We start from the raw sequence: 22,860 nt of genomic DNA on the forward strand, positions 1-22,860 counted from the left end.
TGTATGTCTTTTTTCCCTATCTCACTGAAGAAAATGTAACACTTCTCTTGCATGCTACAGGTAATGTACAGTCCTAGTGGGTGCTAAAGATAGTAAACTGAGCTGTTACTGTACCAGAAATCACAGCTTCAAAAGAAAGGTGGAAAGGAAGCTTCTGGAGGAAGCAAATGCCTGGCATGATGGATTTAATCTGCCTGAGGGGGTGGTATAGAGCTTGGGGCTGTCAGTAGTGATTTTGTGCAGAAAGTATGCAAAGGAAGGAGTAGTATGGGAAGTGCTTCACCAAACCCCTCAGAACAAAAAGAAAGAAACAAAACTTTGCCATAAGTCGTAAGTGGTATGTTCATAAAAGCCTTTTTGAATTCCACGTAGGTGTCAGAATCAGAAAATGGTTTGGGTTGGAAGGGATCTGCAAGATCATCTAGGTCCAGCCCCCTGCCATGGGCTTGGAAACCTTGAAGTAGACAAGGTTGCTCAGAGCCCCATCCAACCTGGCCTTGAACACATCCCAGAATGGGACATCCACAACTCTGGGCAACCCATTCCAGTGCCTCACCATCCTCACAGTAAAGAATTTCTTCCTTATACCTAATCTAAACATTCCCTCTTTTAGTGTAAAGCTGTTCTTCCTTGTCCTGTCACTACATGCCCTTGTAAAAAGTCCATCTTTCTAATAGGCTACCTTCATGTACTGGCAGGTCGCAATTAGGTCTTCTCTTTTCCAGCTGAACAATTCCAATTCCCAGCTTTTCCTTGTAGGAGAGGTGTTCCATCTCTCTAATCATCTTGGTGTCCTCCTCGACTCAGTCCAGCAGGTCCATGTCCTTCCTGTGCTGGGGACTCCAGAGCTGGGTGCAGCACTCCAGGTGGGGTCTCACCAGAGCAGAGGTGCAGAATCCCCTCCCTCACCCTGGTGGCCATGCTGCTTTTGAGACAGCCCATGATACAATTGGCTCTCTGGGATCCAAGTGCACGTGGCTGGGTCATGTCCAGCCTCTCATCCACCAGCACCCCAAGTCCTTCTGGGCAGGGCTGCTCTCCATCTGTTCATCCCCAGCCTGTGTTGGTACTGGGGTTTGCCCTAACCCAGGTGCAACACCCTGCACTTGGAATTCCTAAACCATATGAGATTCCCATGGGCCCACTTCTTGAGCTTATAAGAGGGCTTATAACCATGAAATTAGGAAGTTGAGTTCAACAGTCAGGGAATTCAGAAAGCAAGCAGGGAAAAGCTTGCTATATGTAAGTTTTCCAGTTTGTATCAAATAATGTGGACCTTGGCACTCCTGACGTATAAAGGATTTTGTGCATAGTCAGAGCAATGAACAAACCACCATTAGGGAACACTAGTTATTATTATTACAATTTTAAAAAGAAAAAGCAGAAGGTATTTGAACAATGAAAAAAATTGTAATGGGTTTTGAGGGACAAAGTGTAGTCCTAAACTGATGAACGAGGATTTGGCCATTATAACTACAATAGCTGTCATAGATTAGGCTTGCCTCTTCAAATCAAATTACAAAGCCCTTGAGTGCTACCAGTGAATATCTGGAGCTTTTATGAAGAAAATGTGTCTCCTAAATTTATCTGTGGAGAAAGAGGAACATTTTGCTTTGTTAGCACTGTCACGTAGTGTGAAATCTATCTCTTAGAACAAAATTGAAAGCTAATAATGAGCTGCAATGTACTAAAATGGGCACCGATTCTTTTGAAGCGCTGCCTAGATCCATGCTAGCAGTTTGACGCCTTTGTAACAATCCCTAACAGTGCCAAAAAGCACACTACCAAACTTGCAGGGTAGTTGTGAAGAGAATAATAGCAAATAAAAGAGCCCTTGAAATGTGTGCCCACCTGTCCTAGCTCCAAGGGAACCTCAAAATGTGAAAACCACATTTTAAAACCTCTGATGATGAAGGGCATCTGGTGGTGTATGCTTATGTTCAGGGATATCACTCCATTTCCTACTGCTCTAGATAGGTAGGTCCCCTCCTCAGTCTGGAATAGGCCTTGCTGCTGATGCTTTCTACTTCTGTGTGTACACACACACCCACCCCTTTCCCATCATCACCAGCTAGCGTTTGTTCCTTTGCCGTGTTGTGCTGCCTCCACCCAGGCTCTCGCTACCAACTCCTGCAGCCTCAGTAGGAGATCCAGGCCAGACAGCGTGTCCCAGAGTGATGGCCTCGCCTCCGGTGTAGGGAGCGGTGCTTTGGAGAAACTTACCTACCAATCTCTTCCTCAATGGCCATATTCATCTGTCCCTGGTTTCTCCATGTGGATCCCATGTAAAACTCCCCACAGTGCTCAGCTCTAGCACTGCCAGTGCCATAAGAAGTTTATTTCACATTCTTTAGAGAGAAGGATTGGGTTCTATTTATACACCCTACTAAGGGCAGTAGATTGATAACTATGACTCATTGCTGGCTTGTGGGTTGTCACAGCTACTGGAATTTTTCCTGCAGTTCCTAGCACCATTTTATCATTCTCTGACTTGCAATTAGTGTTACCAGAGAAATTTGTGCTTACGTTTTCAAAATTGTATCCTGCTTTTTTCACAGATTTGCGAAGTTCTGAATTCCAACCCAGTCTTTCCCAGCTTAGTGTTGCCTGCATATTTAACATGCATATTCTGTTCTGTAATCCAGTCCATTGATGAAGATACTGAATAATTTTAGATCTGAGACAAATTTCTTTGTGGAGCACTTCAGAGATCCAGGGATGTGATTTGTAAGATGTGTCCCTTTTCTTCCCTTGTATTTTCATAGTTGATGAGATGGTGAGTGCCAGCTCTGTGTCATCGGATGTGCAGGCTTTGTTATAAAAGACCTGTACAATTATGGCTCCATTTATAGGGCTATATAAGGCAAAGTCTGTAGGACTACAATTAGGACTGTAGCTATAATGATTTTTAAAAGTCTTTGACTACAGCCTCATCACTTTTAGGAGTTACCTGAAGGTCTATTAGTGTCTCATCAGTAAAACCTGTATTGAAACTATCCCTTCTTCAGGAATATGGCTTTTTTATTTATTTGTTTCTGCACTAAACAGGTATGAATAGGAAAAGTTTAGAAGAGCTTGCAATGATCCCAAAACCTGTAAATTGGGGAGACAATTTCTATGGTATGTTCTGAGTTAAATTTATTTTTGTAAGAACATTAAGAAAATCTATTACAGCAGAGGTTTGTTTGGGAAGCTGCAATGCTGAGAAAGATTTTGCAGAAGCTCCCTTCACTAAATACAATGTAATAGAAATTAAAAGCCAGTACAGACTTGGATTGTACGTGCTAACATCTGCTATCTAGAGGCAGCTATCAGAAAACAGTACCAGCCAGAGCAAATGGGGACGCTAAAGGAAACGCAAATAGTCCACTACCTGGTAAAGTCCAGGATCAGGAAATGGATTAATTTCCTGCAATATAGTCTTACTTAATATACAGTAGTCTAAAAATTACTGAATTTAATCCCAGGCATGTGTTAGTATAAGAATGATGTTGACAGCATGTTTGGAAGACTACCCAGAGTCACGTTAATATTTCTCATTCTGAAGCTGACTCACTAGAATGCATGATACTGATAACCATCCTCCAGCATAAACATGAAGCAGTTGAAGAGATTTTCATAGACATTGATGCTATAAAATTAAGGCTTCCATCCTGAGGTAGCTAAATTTTCAGTGACTTCTGGCAAATAATGGCCTTGGCTTCAACAGTTTGTTTTCGGGTTTTGAATAGGAGCTCACTGTCTTGATTAGACTTGCTCATATAAATTTGTGATGTCAGTATCTAGAAGTGCCACCACATGAGAATCTGATCAGAACTGATCTGCTTTGCTCAGAAGTAAAACTTTATCTGTGTCAGTAAGTCACTGTTCCTTCAGCGCAGAACACAGTCAGGTGGTTTTAATGCTATGAGACAGCAAATAAAGTGGGATCATGTGCTTAGTTCAGAGTAGTATCTGCACTCCAGCTGGCTGTGTCAGTCTTGCTGCTCAATGAAATGCTGGAAGACATTCCACTTTGTGGCTACACAGACAGTAAACATGCTTTTAAAGCATGATTTGTTGTTTTTTTTCTTTAAACAAGGAACCATTTATTTATTCGTTAATAAATATTTATCTACTGATCACTCTAACAACATCTATTAACCCACTAAGAAAAAAAAAGACCAATGTTCTTTTATGGGAGCCATATGGATAACCCTTTGTAGAAGCTTGTTGAGTACTTCAGGATACACTTGCTAAGCAATAACCAAGAATTGGACGTAATTTACGATCTGCAGTGATTACAGTTCCTGAACTCCCTGTGTGCTGCCATGTACCACACAATTCTCACTTTCTGAGTCCAAAAGTCAAAGTCTAATGTGCTCTGTGTTGAGAAATAAAATTATTTTGGCATCAACTCTGGTACTTTCAGTTTCCAACTTTCCTGGAACTGAGAGGCCAAAGAAATCTTCTCTCCTCTTCTGTAAGGCCATCATCAGTTTGGATTAATTGATTATGCAAATCATAGAATCACGAAGGTTGGAAATGAGCTCCAACATCGAGTCCAGCCTTTGACTAAACACCACCATGCCAACTAAACCATAGCACTGACTGCCACATCCAGCAGTTTCTTGAACACTTCCAGAGATTATGACTTCACCACTTCCCTGGGCAGCCCATTCCAATGCTTAACTGCCCTTTCAGTGAAAAAATTCTTCCAGATACCCAGCCTGAACCTCCCCCGGTGCAACTTGAGGCTGTTTCCTCTCATCCTGTCACTGATTGCCTGGGAGAAGAGGCTCACCCTGGCCTGGCTACCCCCTCCTTTCAGGTAGTTGTAGAGAGTGAAGCATTTAATGTCCCACATTAAACAATTTGACTATGTTTTCTGAGGAGTATTTTCTAGGTCAATGAATCCTGGCCCTACTGAGAAAATGTATGTAAAATTCCTCTTACAAGTTGACTGTGCTTTGCATTATAAATAACTAAGTTTAGCTGAACAAGATCCTTTTCCAAATCTTGTTAAGCTGAATCCTAAATTAATTTATAAAAAGTTCATATCCAGTAGTTCTGCACAAATGTCATCGTTTACATTCCATAGTTGTCCATTTTCTGTTCCACAGCACTGTCTCCCCTAACTTACCAACAGAGAGTTGTTAACCCTTTTCAGACCCATTTTTGCTAGCCTACACAGACCTGTCTTTGGTAGGCTCCTCCTATGAGACTCTTTCTCCTCCTTGGCACCCCAGTTCTTTGCACTTCTTCCAGACTGAACTCTTTTTGAATATGGATACGAGAATTGTGTGCGATATTCCAATTTCCATTCACCTTCTGTATGTAAGAGGTGAGTGACCTCAGGGGACGTGAGGGATGCTGGTTTGAAACAGGCAGAGCCTAGATTTCCAGTTAGTTACAAACTATAACAATCTTTAATGTTGGCTGTAAACTGCCACTGAGAGACGTTCTACCAAGAAATAAAAGAGATAATATCTCGTTTATAATAATGATACCGTGTGTCCCATCAGAGTGTGAGCATCACAGAACATTTTCCTTTTTTTTATCAGTCTTTTGGTGAAGGTTGCTTTGCTTGCCCCGTGTCTAGTAGAGCTGCTCTTTCTCTCTCTTGGCAAGTTGCACCGGCACCAGTTTCTCTCTGCGCTGTCTCACCGCGCACAAGGGCGTCCTCACGTATTTCCTGCAGAAGCACAAAACCCCGCACAGGTTGGCCACTGCATGCAGCCGGCAGAGCGCTCTCCCTGCGGCTCACACCTGCCACTGACAGCGGGGGAGCCCGGCAGGACGGCGGAGCGCACCCCGGAGCCACCCCAGCGTCCGGGCCCCGGGATGCTCCGGAGGCTCCCGGGATGCTCCGGCGGCTCCCGGGATGCTCCGGCGGCTCCCGGCGCTTCCCCGGCTGCCCGCGCGGGGGCGGCCCCGCCGCACGCTCCGCCCCGAGCGCCCGCGCACCGCCGGCTCCGGCGGCTCCGGCTGCGGCGTGGATGTGTGCCCTGCCTTAAGGGGAGGGGGAGGGACAGCCCGAGGGCTAGCGGCAGCACAATGGTTAGTCCATAATTAGTCCATAAACGACCTCCTTCAAGCCTGGCTGAGTTGCACATATTCCCCTGTAATCTAAAAAATACTAATACAGAATGACACTAAGATGTTCATACATTAATTACTTTTACTACCAAAAAAGAGGTATCTAGACTAGTAGGATAGTTTAGGTGGAAAAAGGCCTCTAAACTCATCAAGTCCAGCTGTTAACATAACACTGCTATCTTCACCATAAGACCATGTTCCCATGTACCAGATCTAGATAATTTTTGAACAGCTCCAGCAGTGGTTATTCCACCACTTCCCAGGGAAGCCTTCTCCAACACCTTAACCACCCTTTGAGTAAAGACATTTTTCCTAATATCCAATCTAAGCCTCCCCTGCCACAACTTAAGACCTTTTCTTCTTGTCGTGTCACTTGTTGCTTGGGAGAAGAGACTGACCCTCACCTGACTACAACACTCAGTAAAGACACAAGAAAATGCCCATCTACAACACCTATCAAAATTCACATGACACCCAGGACAAACAAATTTGAGATACAGGATCTCTCCTTCCCATTTTCTGCATGCAACCCAAGACACTCAGTCCTAAATGCAAGATCAGAGTTGCCCTCCCATCCAGGAATACCAGACAGCAAAAGTGCTGGGGATCCAGGCTTGGCCACAGGTGTTCCTTAAAGGAGTGCTGAAAAACCACCTTTCCTTCAGCACCAACAAAATGTTTGCTTGGCTATTGAGATCAACATGTGCAAGCTCAAGCCTTGAGAGAATCAGATTTTTCCCACATGGCTTCCTTTTTTTCAATATGGGGCACTGAAAGGCTTTGTCCCTCTGGCACCTGGGCGATGCCGTTGCATGTTTGGTACTTACTGTTTAGCTAGTTCCATGGATATTTGCTCCAAAGAGCATCCTTTTGTCTCTGGTATAAACACGATAACAAAAGCCAGTGATGCTAGGCTCATTATTGTGTAAATGAAGCACACCCAGGACAAGCCAATGAGCTCTACAAAGGAAGAAAACATATCTTTTTTAATTTTCAAATATCGGGATTTTTCTTCCTGGTGCTGTTTTATAGGATACAGCCCCTAATGCACAGGAGAAGCTAGAAAGAATCTAGGCTGTTATTCCTAGCTCACATAGTTTGAAAAGGAGGAGTGGCTTTGCTTTTCTAATACACCTTATGAAAGAAAATTGATGAACCCATATTGCCTCATTTAGCAAGAACCTATTGGTTTATTTTGCTTGTGGTCACTCTGGATGAAAATGGTGAGCAGCCATTGTTACTGCTTTGTGGGAAGGCAGTGGGGATCATGAATGCCTTGAATTTTTGCCTGTGTCTGGTTTTGGTGCACATTCTTTCTTGGAGCAAATCCAAGCATTTTTCACACTGTTACAGTTGTCTCCAGCTAATCCTCCCCACCTGTCAGTACCCAGCATTTCCACTGCGAGTCATGGGTGCTGTGCCAGAAAGTGATCCAAGAGCGGACTCCTAATGGGGCCATCCAAGAACTAGTGGTTTTCTGAGCCTACAGTCCAGGGGCAGGTAGATCCTCGGGCTGCGGGATGCACTCTGCAGCCCCATTAACCCTTTTCCCTGCTAAGGTAAACCTGGACAGCTGAGACATTTATCAGTTGTGTCATGACCTGAAAATTGCAGCTGAATCTTCTAATCTAGCTGGTACCTCTGCATCAGCACCTAAGTGCAGATGCTGCTGGCCACTGTCACCTCCACGTGTATTCATTTGACAATAGAATTCCCAATTCTGCCTTTCTGCCATAGACAAGCAATGCATATGTTCTTGTACTTACACTTTCATAAATCCAGATTAGACCCAGTTAAGCCAAGGGAGTTACTGCAGCTTTACAGTGATTGAAACTGAGACCAAACTAACAACAAGATGCACATTAACAAGTAACACTGCATGACAAGAGGGGACAGGGAAACAGCTGACACTGAGCACCTGAGGTCTGCGCTAGGTGGTTTTGGGGACATTTCCTTAGGAGTAACCCAAGTCTGGTCAAAGGACTGAGCAAGTGTTAGCAGCTGGAGTGCCTGCATTACACATTTTCTCGTTTGGTTTTGTCCAAAAGCTTGTGCAGTTCAGGAGTGCAGTTCTGCAATGCAAACCAAAGTGCAGTGAGTGGGAGCAACTGGATGGTTTCCTTCTGAAGAAGACCCTTGATCCAATTAAAGTGATAGTGTGAACACAGTGAAGTTTACCTGTCATATTTTTCCAAGTTAGTACTTGGGATGGAGGATGTTGGTTTTTTATTTCTCTCTCTCTTTTTTGTTTTTTTTTAGGAAAGAAAACACAAATGTGAAGCCCATTTTAGTAACAGATCACACTAATTTTCAAATCTGTCTCGAAAAACATCTAACGGGGTGAAAACCACCTCGACTTTTTATGAGTTGATTGTCTGCCTCTGGTGGAGAGTAATTTAGACTTAAGGGAAACCTGGAATTCTGCTCCCTTATATATTTTGATTTTCAACACATATATCCTCACAATAAGACTGAAAACTAAACTTTTCAAAGCCTTGTATAATATAAAATCAGAAAAAAAATTTGCTAATCAATAAATTTTAGCATCACCATTTAACCTTCCCCTTTGATTATCATCACATTAGAAGTCACTATATGGTAGTCTGCTTTCTCACATTCAAATGTGGAAGACTTTTACCTCACAAAGACATTTTTTTCTAAGGAAAATTTTCTCCAAGCCAAGACATTCCTGTGAAAAGGAATGAATTAAATGGAATTGTGTTTAAAAATGTCTGATCAGAAAAGATGTGGTCTGATCTAGAACAGAACTTGCACTGACTTTCAGAAGATGCAGGACTTAATCCTAAACATTATTTATTTTCAGCCTACTAAGGCAACAGTGTCTTCAAAACTTGAGTTTCACAGCCTGTGGAGTTGATGTGCAAGGTGGTCTGACAGCCAGCACTGTGAGGCTGAAGTTACTGGCACGAACACAGAAAGATTTGGTGGGAATGGTGAGGTTACACCGACACCTAAACAGAGATCCTGGCTCCTGGGGTATCACAGCTGCAATTTTAGCAACGTTGTTTGTATAGGAGAGATTTATTTTTCCCACTAGGAGAATATCAGCTTGGAAGGACACAGGGAAATCTTACCAGTTACAGTCAAAAATGTCAAGGAGATGAGGAGATTTATACCCCAGTTCATGCTAGATGTCAAAGCCATGGCCCGTCCTCTGATCCCAACGGGGAAAATTTCACTCAGGACCAGCCAGGACACTGAAATACAAGGAAAAAAATGTTGGTTTTGGAAGGATGGCTCTCTTTGCTGTACATGTAGGATTCAAGTGAGGCCACCTGAATGAATAAGTTCATTTTCAGGGGGTTAGGTTTGTGAGGGCCCATGCTCTGCAGGCAGCCTGTGCAGCAATCAGCATCACCCCAGGTCACCACCCCTTCATCCCTGCCCGGTGGGTGCCTGAGCCAGTGACAGGTGGCACTGGAGTGGGAAAGTGAGCTCTGACTGCACATCTGGGTATGAAAGTGAGTTCTGATTAAGTAACTCTCAAGTGACATAACACTAATGGAAGTAGGGCAGCAAACCAAACTAATCTTCAGCCTCAGAGGGGCACTGTGTGTTTATACCACCTTATAAATCAACCTGCCACACTGAAGTATGCTTGCTATTCCAGTTCTCTGCTCCGTATAAATGAGATTGCTGAGGCATAAATGAAGAGAGAGGGACTGATTTTTGACTCCTTCATATCACACCACACCACAGGTGATCTAAATGCTGGTGTTGCTAGCTCACAAAAGCAAATTCAGACATGAAGAGCTGGCTGTGTAACCACCTTGATAGCAAGAGCAAAAAGATAAAAGGACACATTTTTGTACCGTTCCTGATTATCAGAAAACAAATGAACAAAAACCCACAAACAAGCAAGCAAACAAACAAGCAAACCCAAAGCCTAGCCAAAAACCCACTCCACCCTCTCCTTTTGTTGACAAGCAAGATACATTAACAAGAGGTTGCTGTGTGGAGAGGTTGTGGGTTAGCAAATGACTGGTACAAGAGCAGTGAGGGACACATGGATGAGCTGTGTCTTCAGGCCCTTGGACATGGCCATTATAAATTGCTCCTCTATGCTGTTATTTCTGCACAATGAGAGATGGGAGTTTACACAGAACACTTGCACTGGGCAGTCTAAAATATACATTTTAAAAATAGGCTTCTGTGTGTCTAAGTGTGTTTCACACTGTACTATCCCTTCAGATGCTTGCAGAATTCCTGTGTGACAGCACTGGTAAGAGTAGAAAAAAAAAGTTGTTTCAGGAGGAGATGAAAAAGGAAATGGGAAAAAAACCCTGAGTTAAGAGACAACAGAGAAGATCTGAGCAAATTCTAGATTTATTTGTACCATAGTTTGAATTTAATTTTTTTTTTTATGGACTGGCCCAGATTTTTATACTTTTTAGAGAAAAATAAAAAAAGCTTCACTCCCACCATGGGATTGACTCAGAAGAGGGATAATTTTATTACAGAGAATCAACACCACACTTCATAATGGCCTAACCCTGTTGGGCATAGTCAAGTGGGCATAACACAGCCGCCACATCTAACAGTAGCTGTAGAGAGGCTTTTTTTCTTTTTTTTTTAATGACAGGGATCACGTCAAACTTTAGCGCACTTGCTGCTGACAAGACAAACGTTGCTGTAAAGAAGCGCCCTGGGTGCATTCTGTGGTGTGCCTACAGACGAGGCAGGAGCAGAGAAGAAGCAAGCTGACTCCTCAAGCAAATGTTTTCCCCTGCCAAGCCAGCTAGCCCTGCACCTGAGCAAATTCATGGGGATGTCATGGTTGTATTTTGCTCCTCCTCAGCACCAGGGCTGTTGAAACTAGTATTGTTAGTCACAACACCTGAAAGCAAAGCAGCAAGTAAGCAAGAGGGAAAGGAGCCCTTCTGGGTGGTGCATGTACAGCCCCTGCAGTTCATCTCCCCAGGATGGCCTGTCAGCCAGCAACCAAGCTCAGCTGCAAAAATTATTACACATCAAAGACTGGCAAAAGACACACTTACCATCACATTAGAATTAAAATAAAGGTTGAAAGACTTCAAACCCACTTTTTGCTGGGCATAAACCAACCTCCAGGAACAAAGCAGCGTTCTGGGCACTGGAGGATGGCTCATGCTGCAGCTGAAATGTGTGGCACTGTGGCAACTCCAATACTGTGCAAGGACAGACTGGCCCTTTCAGCCTAACTGATAATTTGTCTGGAGGTTTGAACCGTGTTGTTTTCCTGTTAAGAAGCCAAAATACTTGAGGATCTGTATCAGCTATAATAGTGGTTCTCTGCTTTTATTGCTAAACCATGACAACCACTTCTTTAGTTCAGACAGATCCCGCCAAAACACCAGGACTGTTCTTCATGTCTGCTAGTGGTAGCTAAACCCACTGGCATGGCGCTGACCTCTGCTTAGCTGGCAAGCAGTGGATAGGCTCATTCCCCTGGGGAGAAAGAGCAGTTGTAGAAATCTGACACTACAGTCTGTTTACTCCTTTCCCCAAGCTGAAGCAGCAATAACCATCGATTCTTTGCTTTTAGCACCTCTCTGGGATTGTGTTTACTATTTGTACCTTTGCCAAAAAGCAGCAGCTGCTGTAGGCATGGCAGAGATGTGACTTGCTCTGGGGAAGCCAGCAGCTAGGTTCAGGCTCCCATTCATAATGACTGCAGCTAGCTTCTGCGCTGTGCACACAACACTGCAGAAATTTGATCTTCAGGCTCCCAAAGTCACTGCCAAGCCTCCCGTGTGCTCTGCCTTCACCAGCTTAATCAGTGGCATTCTACAGGGGAAATCAGCTTGTCCTTGAAAAGAGGATACAAATACCCCACTCCACCCCCCGACCCCTCCATCTGCTGTGTCATCTAACAGTATTTCCAAAGGATGCTGCGATAGTAACCACACTGCACACGCTCAGTAGCTTTCAATGTCTGCTCTGGCCACCCCTGGCTGGTGTTAGTGGAATGGATGGAAAAAGAGCTGCTGCTCCCCAGGTCAGATGTAGGTAAGATATGAGGCTAAGGGCTAGACAGCACGATTCTCTGTGCTTGATTCAACAACTGTGGGATTTGTTGCTGCAGGCAGTAACTCACCTTTGCTGACCCACAGTGTGGTGTGTGTTGACAGCAGTTAAGAAAAATTGTGCAGTTTAATGGTCCTTTATTATGGTACAATACAGAGAAAAGAACACACACTGCAAATGCAGACAGAAATACTGCATTGGGTCAGAAAGCTTAACTGTTTCATTAAATATCACAGAAACTAGATGGCCTGATATTCCTTGCCCAAGTGGAAAGAGCAGAGGATTCAGATATAATAAACAGCACCATGACCAGGATGGTGACATTCACCTCTAAAGAAAGTCACAGGGGCTGTAAAAGCAGGAAACAGAATAATAATGGAAGATTTCAGCTAGTCCCATTAAGACTGAATAAATCACATAATGGAGAACTGTGGTGGGAGTACATTTTACATATCAGAGATGATGGTTCCTTTTAGCATTTTGTTGGATATTTAATGAGAGAAAAAAAGGCAAATCGTGCTTCAGTGCTGAACCTGGGTAGTTCAAGATGCAACCATGACCAAGATGCTCTGTTATACTGGTTATAACATTTAAAATTCAATATTTTTGTTGAAAGGGAAAAGCCAAAGCCTACCACATTTTGTTTTGAAAGGAGAACAATAGTAACATAAGCCTGCTTTCTATAAAGATCGGGGTAAGGGCTTCAGTGGTGCTACAGAGAACGTTAAAATTACATGGTTGAAGGCTTAAAATACACATACAACCAAATAAATGAGAAATAGCTCAGCACAGATAAACTATTGAATAAAGAAAACTGTTAGAAATAGGAATGTACCTTTCAAAAACGTGTACGCTGTATCCAGACAAAGCAAACACAGTATGATAGCTGAAATGTTACTTGTGATGTCATCATCAGGCAGCTGAGTATTTTGAGAGTGTGATGGCTGAGAGGGTGAGAGACCAGGGTCGGAGGCAGTGACATCCCAGCCTTAAAGAAAACATTCCATTGGGATGCAGGAAGGGGACACCCTGTTAGACTGTACTGAGCTCCTGGCTGGAGCTAGGATAAAGCGGAGTAATCTCAGCTGAAAAGGGGGATGTGTACAGTGTCCTGAAGAAGAGTCCTAAAGAAAACCATGTCATTTTGAAAGAGTTAAGGAACATGGGGTTAGAAACGATGAGCCACTGTGCTTTTCAGTCTCAAAAAGCTTTGGTGTTGTGGGATAGAAGAGTAGTGGGTTTAGTCCCACTCTAAAAGATACAAATCAAGAGAATCCATGTGAAATTACCAGATACAGCAGTTAGGTGAGGCAGAAGGATATGCTTTTTCACACAATGTGTATTTCAGCTGCAGAACTCACTTTCACAAGATGCTTCCGATGTGAAAAATATTGGTCAGTTAAATCATTAAATGCTGGGTGTTAAAACATTATTTCTCCATATGTGTGGAAAAAGACCCATCCAGAACTATTGTTCACAATAGTAAAAATAAATCCTCAATATTTTTCTTGAGGTTTTCTAAACTACAGATAGGCAGCAGGACAACTGTGCGTGCTGTGTGGGCCTTTTCTTCTGCATTGTCTCTCAGCACTCATTGGCTATGGTTGGAGGCAGGACAGCACACTGATTAAGTGGACATTTTGTTTGAGCCAGCATGGCCAAACTAATGAACTTTATACCTCGGCTGCAAGCAAAGAGACATCTCAAACTTCATGTGATGTCTTTCTTACTTTACTGCTATGCAGTAAATAAATTTTAAAAAAAGAGAAATTAACATACTTACATCAGAAAAGCAGAAAAATCTGAGAATAACTGAGAAATACCATGAGCTTGAGGGTGCTCAACATTCAAGTGAGGTACGTGAATGAAAAATGTCCTTGTTTTGACCTTTTTCTTGCCAGGAGGTAGAAGCAAATTGGAAGCTGCTCAGCAGCTCTCATTAATGAAATATTAGATCCCCTCAGTATTCATTTGCTGCTTAGCATTTTTTTCCCTGTACCTTTATTGTGTGAGATCAAATTCTTTATGGTGAGATTTAAAAAATGGCCATTGCAATACTTGAAAGAATTCAAGTTTCTGAGGTATAAGCTCTGGAAAGTGATTAATTTGACTTACAGCTTAGGAGGGAAGTAGGCAGAAGTATTTTAGACTTCGAAAAGGAGGACTGGGTTGTTAACAACACAAGGTCCAAGAGAAGATAAAGAAGGGATTATCCCATGAAGTAACACAGACAGACCATCTAAGAATGTGTAACAAATGATCGGTGCTGGGGAAGGATGCAAACAAGTCACTGCAAAGCTGCCGGGAGACAGCCGGACTTGGCTTATGACTGGCTTTGCCAAGACTAGATTTTTATTCCAAGCTTTAGAAACCCAATAGGTTTTTCATTTTCCTGGCTTCTGGCTTCGCTGGGTATTACCAGAAATAGCCAGGTGGCCAACCACTTCCCACTAGAGGCCAGGTTCAGTAGTATCTGGTCTTGATTTCCAAGGACACGCTGGATGGCACAAGCCTTCATATTGTGTGCGGTGATAAGGTGAGTGCACCTGTGAGGGCACGCAGAACTGGGACAGAGCTGGGCTTGGGGGGACACACCTGCTGCTGTCACACACCAGCATTGTCCCAGCATGGCTCCCAGCACCCACATGATACAGCCCTGGGCAAAGCTTTCACAGCAGATCCAGTGAAAGTCATCTGGGGGACTGGCAAAAGTGAGGGATGCTTAGACTGGAACAAGGAGAGGGTGAGAGGGAGTTTGTCCTTTTCCAAAGCAGATAAAGGAGATATGACACACAAAAAGTGGACTTAAAACTCTGCCCAAAGTTTTGTGCAAGAGGCCAAAGCAGATGATCATGACTGGTGTAAAAAACTATGACTTTGCTTAACAAGAGCCATTTTTCTCTCTGGCTCTGCCCCATAACATGAGACTAAAGTGGCTGCTCAAAATTAATAACTGGCAAATATAGAGCACATGAGCAGCTGTATTCCTTTGGAGAGCATGTAAGCTGTCAACAAAGTGCCAGCCTGACAGGGTCAAATCCTACCCTGTGTGTGCACCTTACAAGAAGTGGAATTGCTGTACTGCTGAGAGATGGGGGAGTCAGGAGAAGCCTCAGCTAATCTCATGCCTCTGGCTGCATCCTGATCTCTGCAAATGAAGGCAATAAATATGTACTTTAATTCTACGGCTGCCAAGGTGCTTCTCTCCAAGCAGCAGACTACTGTTTGCAAGATACCGGATGCCACTGATGATCCAGAAGGAGCTGACGTGGTGTGGCGAATCTAAATTCTTTTCCTTTTCTTCTGGTACACCACAATTCTGTTTCTAATGGTTAACCCTTTAGGCTGACTCCTTGCAGTAAGGATTCCATTAGTAGGATGTGTGGAATTTAATCCTTTTTTCTCTGAGTCTGTATCACTGTACATAAAAATTGTTGCCCACTGTTTGTACTATTTGCATCACTATCTAATAGACAGGCTGAGCACTCTCATGTGTTTTTTTAAGGAACCTTGCAGTGGACCATTGAAATCACTCATGCCTCCTCCAGCTTATGTTAGAGCAGCAGGAGGGGTTTGGGGGAAGATACTGATTCCAAAGCATTACCTCCTTCATCTATGCTCTGGGCCACTTGAGAAGGAGGCCAGTGAGATGTAATTTACATCTGGTTTTCCTAGCAATCCTTCCTCCCTTAACCTTCTCACCACTGTAGGTCTTCATTTTAATACTTTTTTTTTCTTTACTACTCAAATTTTCAGTTCCATGAACTTGAAATAAATGCTATGGTTCATATGGGCTTTCCTTTCAAATGCAAGGTGTTCAATATATTCTTAAATCTGTTTTCAGTGGTCTTCAATTACTGTCCATTTTCATCTAGAAAGAATAGTCACAAACGAGCTTTCTTAGAGGCAGTGATTCCCATCCAAAGGACTACTGGGCAAGTAGGCATAGATATATAAGCATCTAGAAATGGTAGAATTCTCTTAGTTAATGTAATTTGTAGACCATCTTGCCCAATAAAAGTGTTCAGCAGCAAATCTATCAGTAGAATTGTCCTGGTTTCAGCTGGCAGAGTACGTTTTCTTCTGAGTAGCTGGTGCAGTGCTGTGTTTTGGATTTATTATGAGAACAATGTTGATAACACACTGACGTTTTAGTTGTTGCTAAGTAGTGCTTTCCCTAAATCAAAGAGTTTTCAGTTTCCCATGTTCAGTTTTCCATTTCCAGTGAGCAGGTGCACAAGAAAGTGGGAGGGAGCATGGCCAGGACAGTTGACAGGAACTGGCCAAAGGGATATTTTGTACCATAGAGCATCATGCCCAGTTTATAAACTGGGAAGAGTTGGCCAGGAACCACTGATCACTTCTTAGGAAAAGTCTGCCCATCAGTCAGTGGGAGGTGAGCAATTGTATTGTGCATCACTTGTTTCTCTTCGTTTTTATTCCTCTCTCTCTCTGCCTCTCCCTTTTCCATCACAGTAATTGGTATTGTTGTTATTATCATCATTATTATAACAGGAATTATTCTTTTTGTTTGTTTGTTTCAATTATGAAACTGCTCTTATTTCAACCCATGAGGTTTAACATTTTTTTCCAATTCTCTTCCCCACTGGGGAAGGGGCAGGGGAAAGAGTGAGCAAGCAGCTGTGAGGTACTTAGTTGCCAGCTGGGGTTAAAAAAGAAGAATGCATCATAGCCTTACTGTTGGCAGATATGTAATAGTCTGTACCTCTTTTCAGGTACCCTAAGAAAAGTTGTTTTGAACTGATGTATGAGATGACAATTCTGTTTGCAACTGGATATCACAGTCATCATTTCTCTCATCTTTCGTTAGACACTCAAATTCTCCCATCAAGACAGAACAACATGCAGAGCAGCAGAAAGAAAAAAAAAAGAGAGAGAAAAAAGAAAAATTTAAGCAAGCTTGCAAGGGAGAATGTGCTTATTATAATAAAACACATATTGCCATCCAAAAAAGGGCCTTTTAATTAAAACCTGAAATATGTATTCCAGTTTGTAGGTGTTTATTTGTTCAGAATATTGAATCCAGGATAATCCTTTGAGGCATTTGCAGAGGAATGACTGCAGAAGCCAGAAGCCCTAATACATGAGGAAGCTGGTACATTAATTAGTTCGGCTTATCGCATATTTCACTTCTACAAAGTATGCAGAGGAGAAATTACTCAGTTGGGTGGCATAAGTGAACCTGTTTTTCCAGTATTGAAGGGCTAATGGTGGTCCTTGAGGGGTTGCACAGTAGAAAAAGAACGGTATTGACACATCAACTGGGGGCAATTTAGGCCTTTGCTCTTGAAGAACAGAGATTTATTTGTGTGCATGCCTCACAAAACTCCCAGTAGATAGGATAAGCAACCTTTTACAACAGTGACTTATTTAGTGAGAGGCCTGTGGTGATCCAGGTTTTTTTAAGTTCATCACTGGAAACTGCTGCCCTTGCTTTGCTTTGGTTGCTGCTAGAGGAAGGCAGTGAGAAGGAAGGTGTGAAGGCTCTGTGTTCAACCATCACAAAGTGCCTTTTAGTTCTGTTTCTGTCATAAGAGTTTTCTGCACTTAGGGTTTATTTTCAAAGGCAGCAGAAGCTGGGTGCCCTTCTGCGTGCCCTTGAGATAATCTTCCTGGCTTTCTTCCCAGAGCTCATTGTGGCACAGAAACTTGGATGCCATGGGAGAAACAGTCTCCTGACTTCATGCACTAACTTACCATGCTCTCTGCACTTTGGCTGACAGTCTCACTTCCCTCAGCAGTGCCAGTAAGTTATGTGATTGATTGCACATTTTTACCTTTTTGGCATAACTGTTCTCTTATACTTCATAATACATGTTTTAGTTTCATGAACTTCACAAGCGAAATAAAATACTGACTTCGTATTTGAAGTCCTACTGACAGTTTTAGCTTTTGCACAAAGCTGGCCCAAGATCAGCTTGCCTCTAAAAAATTCTTCCCCAGCCCTCTTTCCTGAAGGAAACTGAATTTTATGAAGTTTGACAGATGACCTGCAAACTTTTTCATAGATTTCAGTATCACAATGGTCTTGTCTCCTAGAACATGGTTAAGGAAACAAATGTAAAATCTTTTATTGTCTTTTATATGATTATCAAATAACACTACTATTTACTGAATGCTTAAATGTTTAAATTTGTCCCATAAAATAAGAAGGGCAAATGTGACTAATGTTAAACAGCCTTGACTACCATACTAAAAGCTTCTAAAGAAGGATATGCGAGGCTCGCTTGACAGTGCACCACTTTACTGAAGATAATGTTGCTATGAAACAAAAGAGCATGGTTAGGCCCAATTACTAGCTAGAATCACAGCAATATAAATTCCCTAGGGGATTTTTATGAAGTGAGTCTGGAGGTAAAATGCTTCATTTTGACCAGTGGCTACTAACTAATATGAGCTAAACTTTAAAAATGTGCATGACTTTAAGCACAGGCTCTATTCCTCTTAAGCAGCGCCTTTATATCAATGAGTTTACTAACATAGAACTATTAGTAAAGAGATATTTACAATATCCAGAGCATGAAGCTCAGAATACTGACTCAAAACCCTCTTTAAGTGGAGAATAATATACCAAATCATAGGTAGTCACCTACATTTCAACAACAGATTGAACCACTGTCGTTGCAGAGACACAGAAAGAGTGGCTGGGGCATGGTATTGTCTCTGCCTCTTTTCACAGTACCCAGGGCTCTGTCGCTCAGAAGGCAAAGTGCTTGGCCTGATCCACCAAGACTTTCCCTCATTAACATACTTAGAGTTACGAACAGGAGCACAGATGTCAGGGAAAATGATGTCCCTGATTTCAGGTGTACTTGACGATACAGTTTAAATTCAGTCTCAGGGTTGAAATACAGTAACACATAATAAAATAATTAAGAAGCTCCCACTGACATTCCCATGTCTCATCATTGCAAAAGCAATTTTTCCTTCTTATGACCTTTTTGACATTTAAAAAAGCCCCCCAAATTTGTAGGTTTTATCAAGTGAGATAAGACAAACCTACTCATCCGATTATTTTAGAAAGCACCTTCTGCAATTTGAAATCCTATAATTAACATCCAGTTATCCAAAAATATCTTAAATTGGCTTGCTACCAATCAGTCTTTGAAAAGGCAAACCTGTTCCTGGGATAGCTGATGTGTTAACAAGAGGCTTCAGATAAACTTTATCTGGGGCAAGGAAATAGGGAGAAGTGGGCAACTTACAGTTCTTGCTTTATTTTTCATTTTGGTATGCAGCTTGGTAGTACAGACACAGTGTGAAACAAAGGCCACAGGAGGCACCATCTGAACAGCACAGGAATGACGAACTAGATAAGCACTTGGAGTATGGTATTCAAACCACATGAATGCATGCATTAAAAGATGATTCAGTACAAATAAACAGTGCTAGGAATCTTGTCATAAAACAAAGAATCCAAGACAACTTTTTGGTTATCTGAAATAGGACTTTCTGTACCATTTTTCAGTGAAACATGCACATTTCCAAGGTTTATTATCTTGATTAAATTCCAACGTAGCATTTAAGCACTTGATTGGCTTTGAATAATTGATTTAGTCCTCATCACTATCCCATTTTCCAGAGTAAACCACAAAAAACCATAAAACTGATGCTTCTCATTTCTGTGACATTTAAGGTCAGGCCACAGCTGCTCTGAAAAATGTAGAAATTCAAAAATAAAACATTGTAAACAAATGTCATGCAAGGTAATGTTGAGCATGAATGTCTGTTAATATCAGATTCCTGTGCACTATAAATTAATACAACAACCACATGCTTTGTAAAAGCCTGAAATACGGCTTTAATGTCAAAGTTATTGATGTGAATGCTAGATATCTGATTTTTTACCAGTGTTTTCCAAGACAGTGCAAAACCATTAAGCTTACAATATTTCAAAACACAGGAACAGCCAACTAAATCCATGGAGGGTTCAGAATTTCCACACTGATTGTTTTCATTCCCACAAGATTTTCAGTTTCAGCAAAGCATTTGGTGGCCAAGATTAAGCCCAAGACCATTAAGGAGAAGAGAAAAAGCATCCTATGCAATCTGGATTGTCAGGATGGCAAGAGATACGACCTCTGTCATCAAGTCCCTGGGCTGTTCAGTGTCATATGTCAAAGCAGCTATTCTGGGTTCTGTTACAGATGCATTTAGTGACTGAGGTGAAAGACACATTAAAAAGTTCAGCGTTTAACTGTGCTAATGAATCATGCTTTAACTCAGGTAGCCAGTTAATCTAACAATCACAGGACCAAAGTCAAAGGGACTAAATTTGTCTCCAGCACAGTTCTCTGAGCTTTAGGGCAGTGTTCCAGCTCTGGGTCTTGGCTTGCTTAGTCCAGTGAAACACACAGAGAGAGACCACCCCAAACCACATAAGATTGTATAAAAAAGACAGCGATGGACTGAAGATGGACCTACTTCTTCACCTCTATGAATTTCACTTTTCTTGGGCTTTCCTCCAATCTCCTTGATCTTTCTTGCTTGATCCTTCTTCCCCACTTTCCCCAACATGGGTTTAAAGCTGCATTTAAATGACTCCAACAGCTTACAATAAGATGTAAAGAACACAAGTGGGTTTTTACGTGGGAATAGAATAGAATAGAATAGAATAGTTCAGTACAAAGGGACATACAATGATCATTAGTCTAACTGCATGACCATTTCAGGGCTTACCAAAAGCTAAAGCACACTGTGTGTGGAATGCTATCACACAGTCTAATTTAGTTTCCCAGTCACCCCAAAGTCCCTTAACAGCCAGTTAGGAAGGGAGCATTGCGCCAAAGAAAAGGTCATAGATTACACAGGTTTCACAGAATATTCTGAGTTGGAAGGGACCCACAAGGATTAACAAGTCCAGCTTTTAAGTGAGTGGCCCATACAGGGATTAAATGGGGGTTGAACCTGCAACGTTTGTTTTATTCACACCATGCCCTGATTTAGAGAGCAGGGGTCTGAAAGCCCCCCATTGGTGGAGAAAATATTACCCTTTGCTGATAATCTGAGGAATCTGGCTCCTGCATCAGTTAGATTCCCAAACGTGTTGAAACATCTGTTCCATTTTAGATAAAAATTATCTCAGTTTTAAAGTATTCATTCTAGCTGATACAAATTTAACTTGGATATACTCAATATGGCAAATCTGCCTAGGTTTAAACCAGAAATGGACATCTGTCATCCTAAACTACGCTTTCATCAGCAAAAATTTGCTCTTGAGTTGTGCTCTAACGAGGGGCTTCCCTTTACCAACTTCCCTGCATGGATTTTTTCCTCACAGGGCTGAAAACCCACACAGAGAGTTCCCACAGCAGTGAGATGGTGCATGACAGCAGGGCTTGCTGGAGAGCACCGTCCCTGCACCTTCCTGGGGAGATCCAGCCTGGGGGGCACAAAGCCCCAGTCCTGGGACTTTCATGTGGGAGGAATTTAACCAGTGTGAAACTAGTAAAACAAGAAGGCAGGCTTGGTGGCCTGCCACCCTTCCCTGCACTAAGACAAAGGAAGTGACTGTAGTGACCACAAGCCCCTGGTTTGTTCACCTGTGTTTATCCTCTCTTGTGCCTGCTCCAACAGCTTTGAATCTGCCTCCTGTAAGTGCCTCTGCATCCACACAAGGAGAGAAGGGAGATGTTAGGGGTACCCAAATGCAGGAGGAGCTTTAGTCTGAGGTGACCGTGAGTCAGTGGTTGAGAGTTCATTGGAGAGACATCCTGGGGGGAAGTGCTGCCCCCCAAAACTGCCCCTCATTTTGTGGTTCCTGTGCTTGCCCTCCCCTCGTACATGGTCTGCAGACATGGTCTGCATCCACTGTGGGTCTGGACCTCACAGCCCTGGACACTGGTGTGTTGCTCCCACAGCCAGCTGGTCTCCTGTTTTGTAGGTAATGTACTCACTTCAGAAGCTAAGAGGAAAGTCTGCTGTGAGTGATGAGAATGTAATTTTTTCTAGTTTTCAAATCAGAAATATTCACCTGATGGCTGAGGCCAGCAGATGGCCACAGAGGGTAGAATATCCCAGTCTGAGAAGGCTTCCTGTAGATATTTAATTCCACTCTTTAACAGGTTTTTAGCAATACCAAAGTCCAGCCAACCCTTCAAGTACCCACTCATGGGAGCTATGCTTCAATGGGACTGCAACAGCAATGTGGAAAATCAGGGTTTGCAGTAGGCTCTACACCCCTCTTCCAAGACCTGGTTATACACTTAATATGTTGACCATAAGTATGTTAAAATATATTTTGGGGTTTATATCTACGTGGATAGGAAAATGTGGTATTTCTTTGTGCCAAACCCTGAAACCAGGGAACACTTCTCCAGCTGCAGACACTGACTTGCCTTGAGTGTGTTGTGGCCACAGCAATCTGTGTGTAAAGAAGGCTCTAAGTGCTTGGGGTGGGGGCATCTCTGCAACTCTGAGGTGTCACCTGAAAGGGGAGCTTGTCTCCAAGAAAAGAGCTCTAGAGTTTATCCCTTGGCTTTGAAGAGCCACACAAAGCTGGCAGCTGCTCTAGGACATGAAGTAATAGAACGTCTTTGTCACGGGTTGGCAGAGACGTAAGTACCTCTGGACTTTATACAGCTAAGTTTTGAGGTTTTGAGGATGATTCATGTCATGAAATTGCCCCTCAGTCCCACTTGTAGGTGTTTTTGTGGATTTTCATCTGCAAGCTCAGCATGAAATGCCATGAAGCCAGCAGAGCTGATGTGATTTGCTCCAACAGATTATCCCAAA

The 22,860-nt window shown here is 42.6% G+C and overlaps 1 protein-coding gene across 4 annotated transcripts in view; it reads right to left on the reverse strand.

Annotated features, from left to right (window-relative positions):
* Positions 1–5,385: 5,385 nt before the first annotated feature.
* SLC2A12 (solute carrier family 2 member 12) overlaps positions 5,386–22,860 on the reverse strand; it is a 30,898-nt gene continuing 13,423 nt past the window's right edge. The window contains exons 3-5 of one of the 4 annotated variants that reach the window (XM_048299676.1): positions 9,174–9,296; positions 6,906–7,038; positions 5,386–5,674 (exon numbers count right to left, since the gene is read on the reverse strand). In XM_048299676.1, the coding sequence (XP_048155633.1) occupies positions 5,578–5,674; positions 6,906–7,038; positions 9,174–9,296 (353 nt within the window). In that variant the 3' untranslated portion in view covers positions 5,386–5,577. Of the gene's footprint in view, positions 5,675–6,905; positions 7,039–9,173; positions 9,297–19,346; positions 19,780–22,860 lie in introns of those variants that run through there. The other 3 variants (XM_048299677.1, XM_048299678.1, XM_048299679.1) reach the window with 3 other exon arrangements.

Source organism: Corvus hawaiiensis, chromosome 3 (assembly GCF_020740725.1).
Source record: "Corvus hawaiiensis isolate bCorHaw1 chromosome 3, bCorHaw1.pri.cur, whole genome shotgun sequence".
Lineage (NCBI taxonomy): Eukaryota > Metazoa > Chordata > Aves > Passeriformes > Corvidae > Corvus > Corvus hawaiiensis.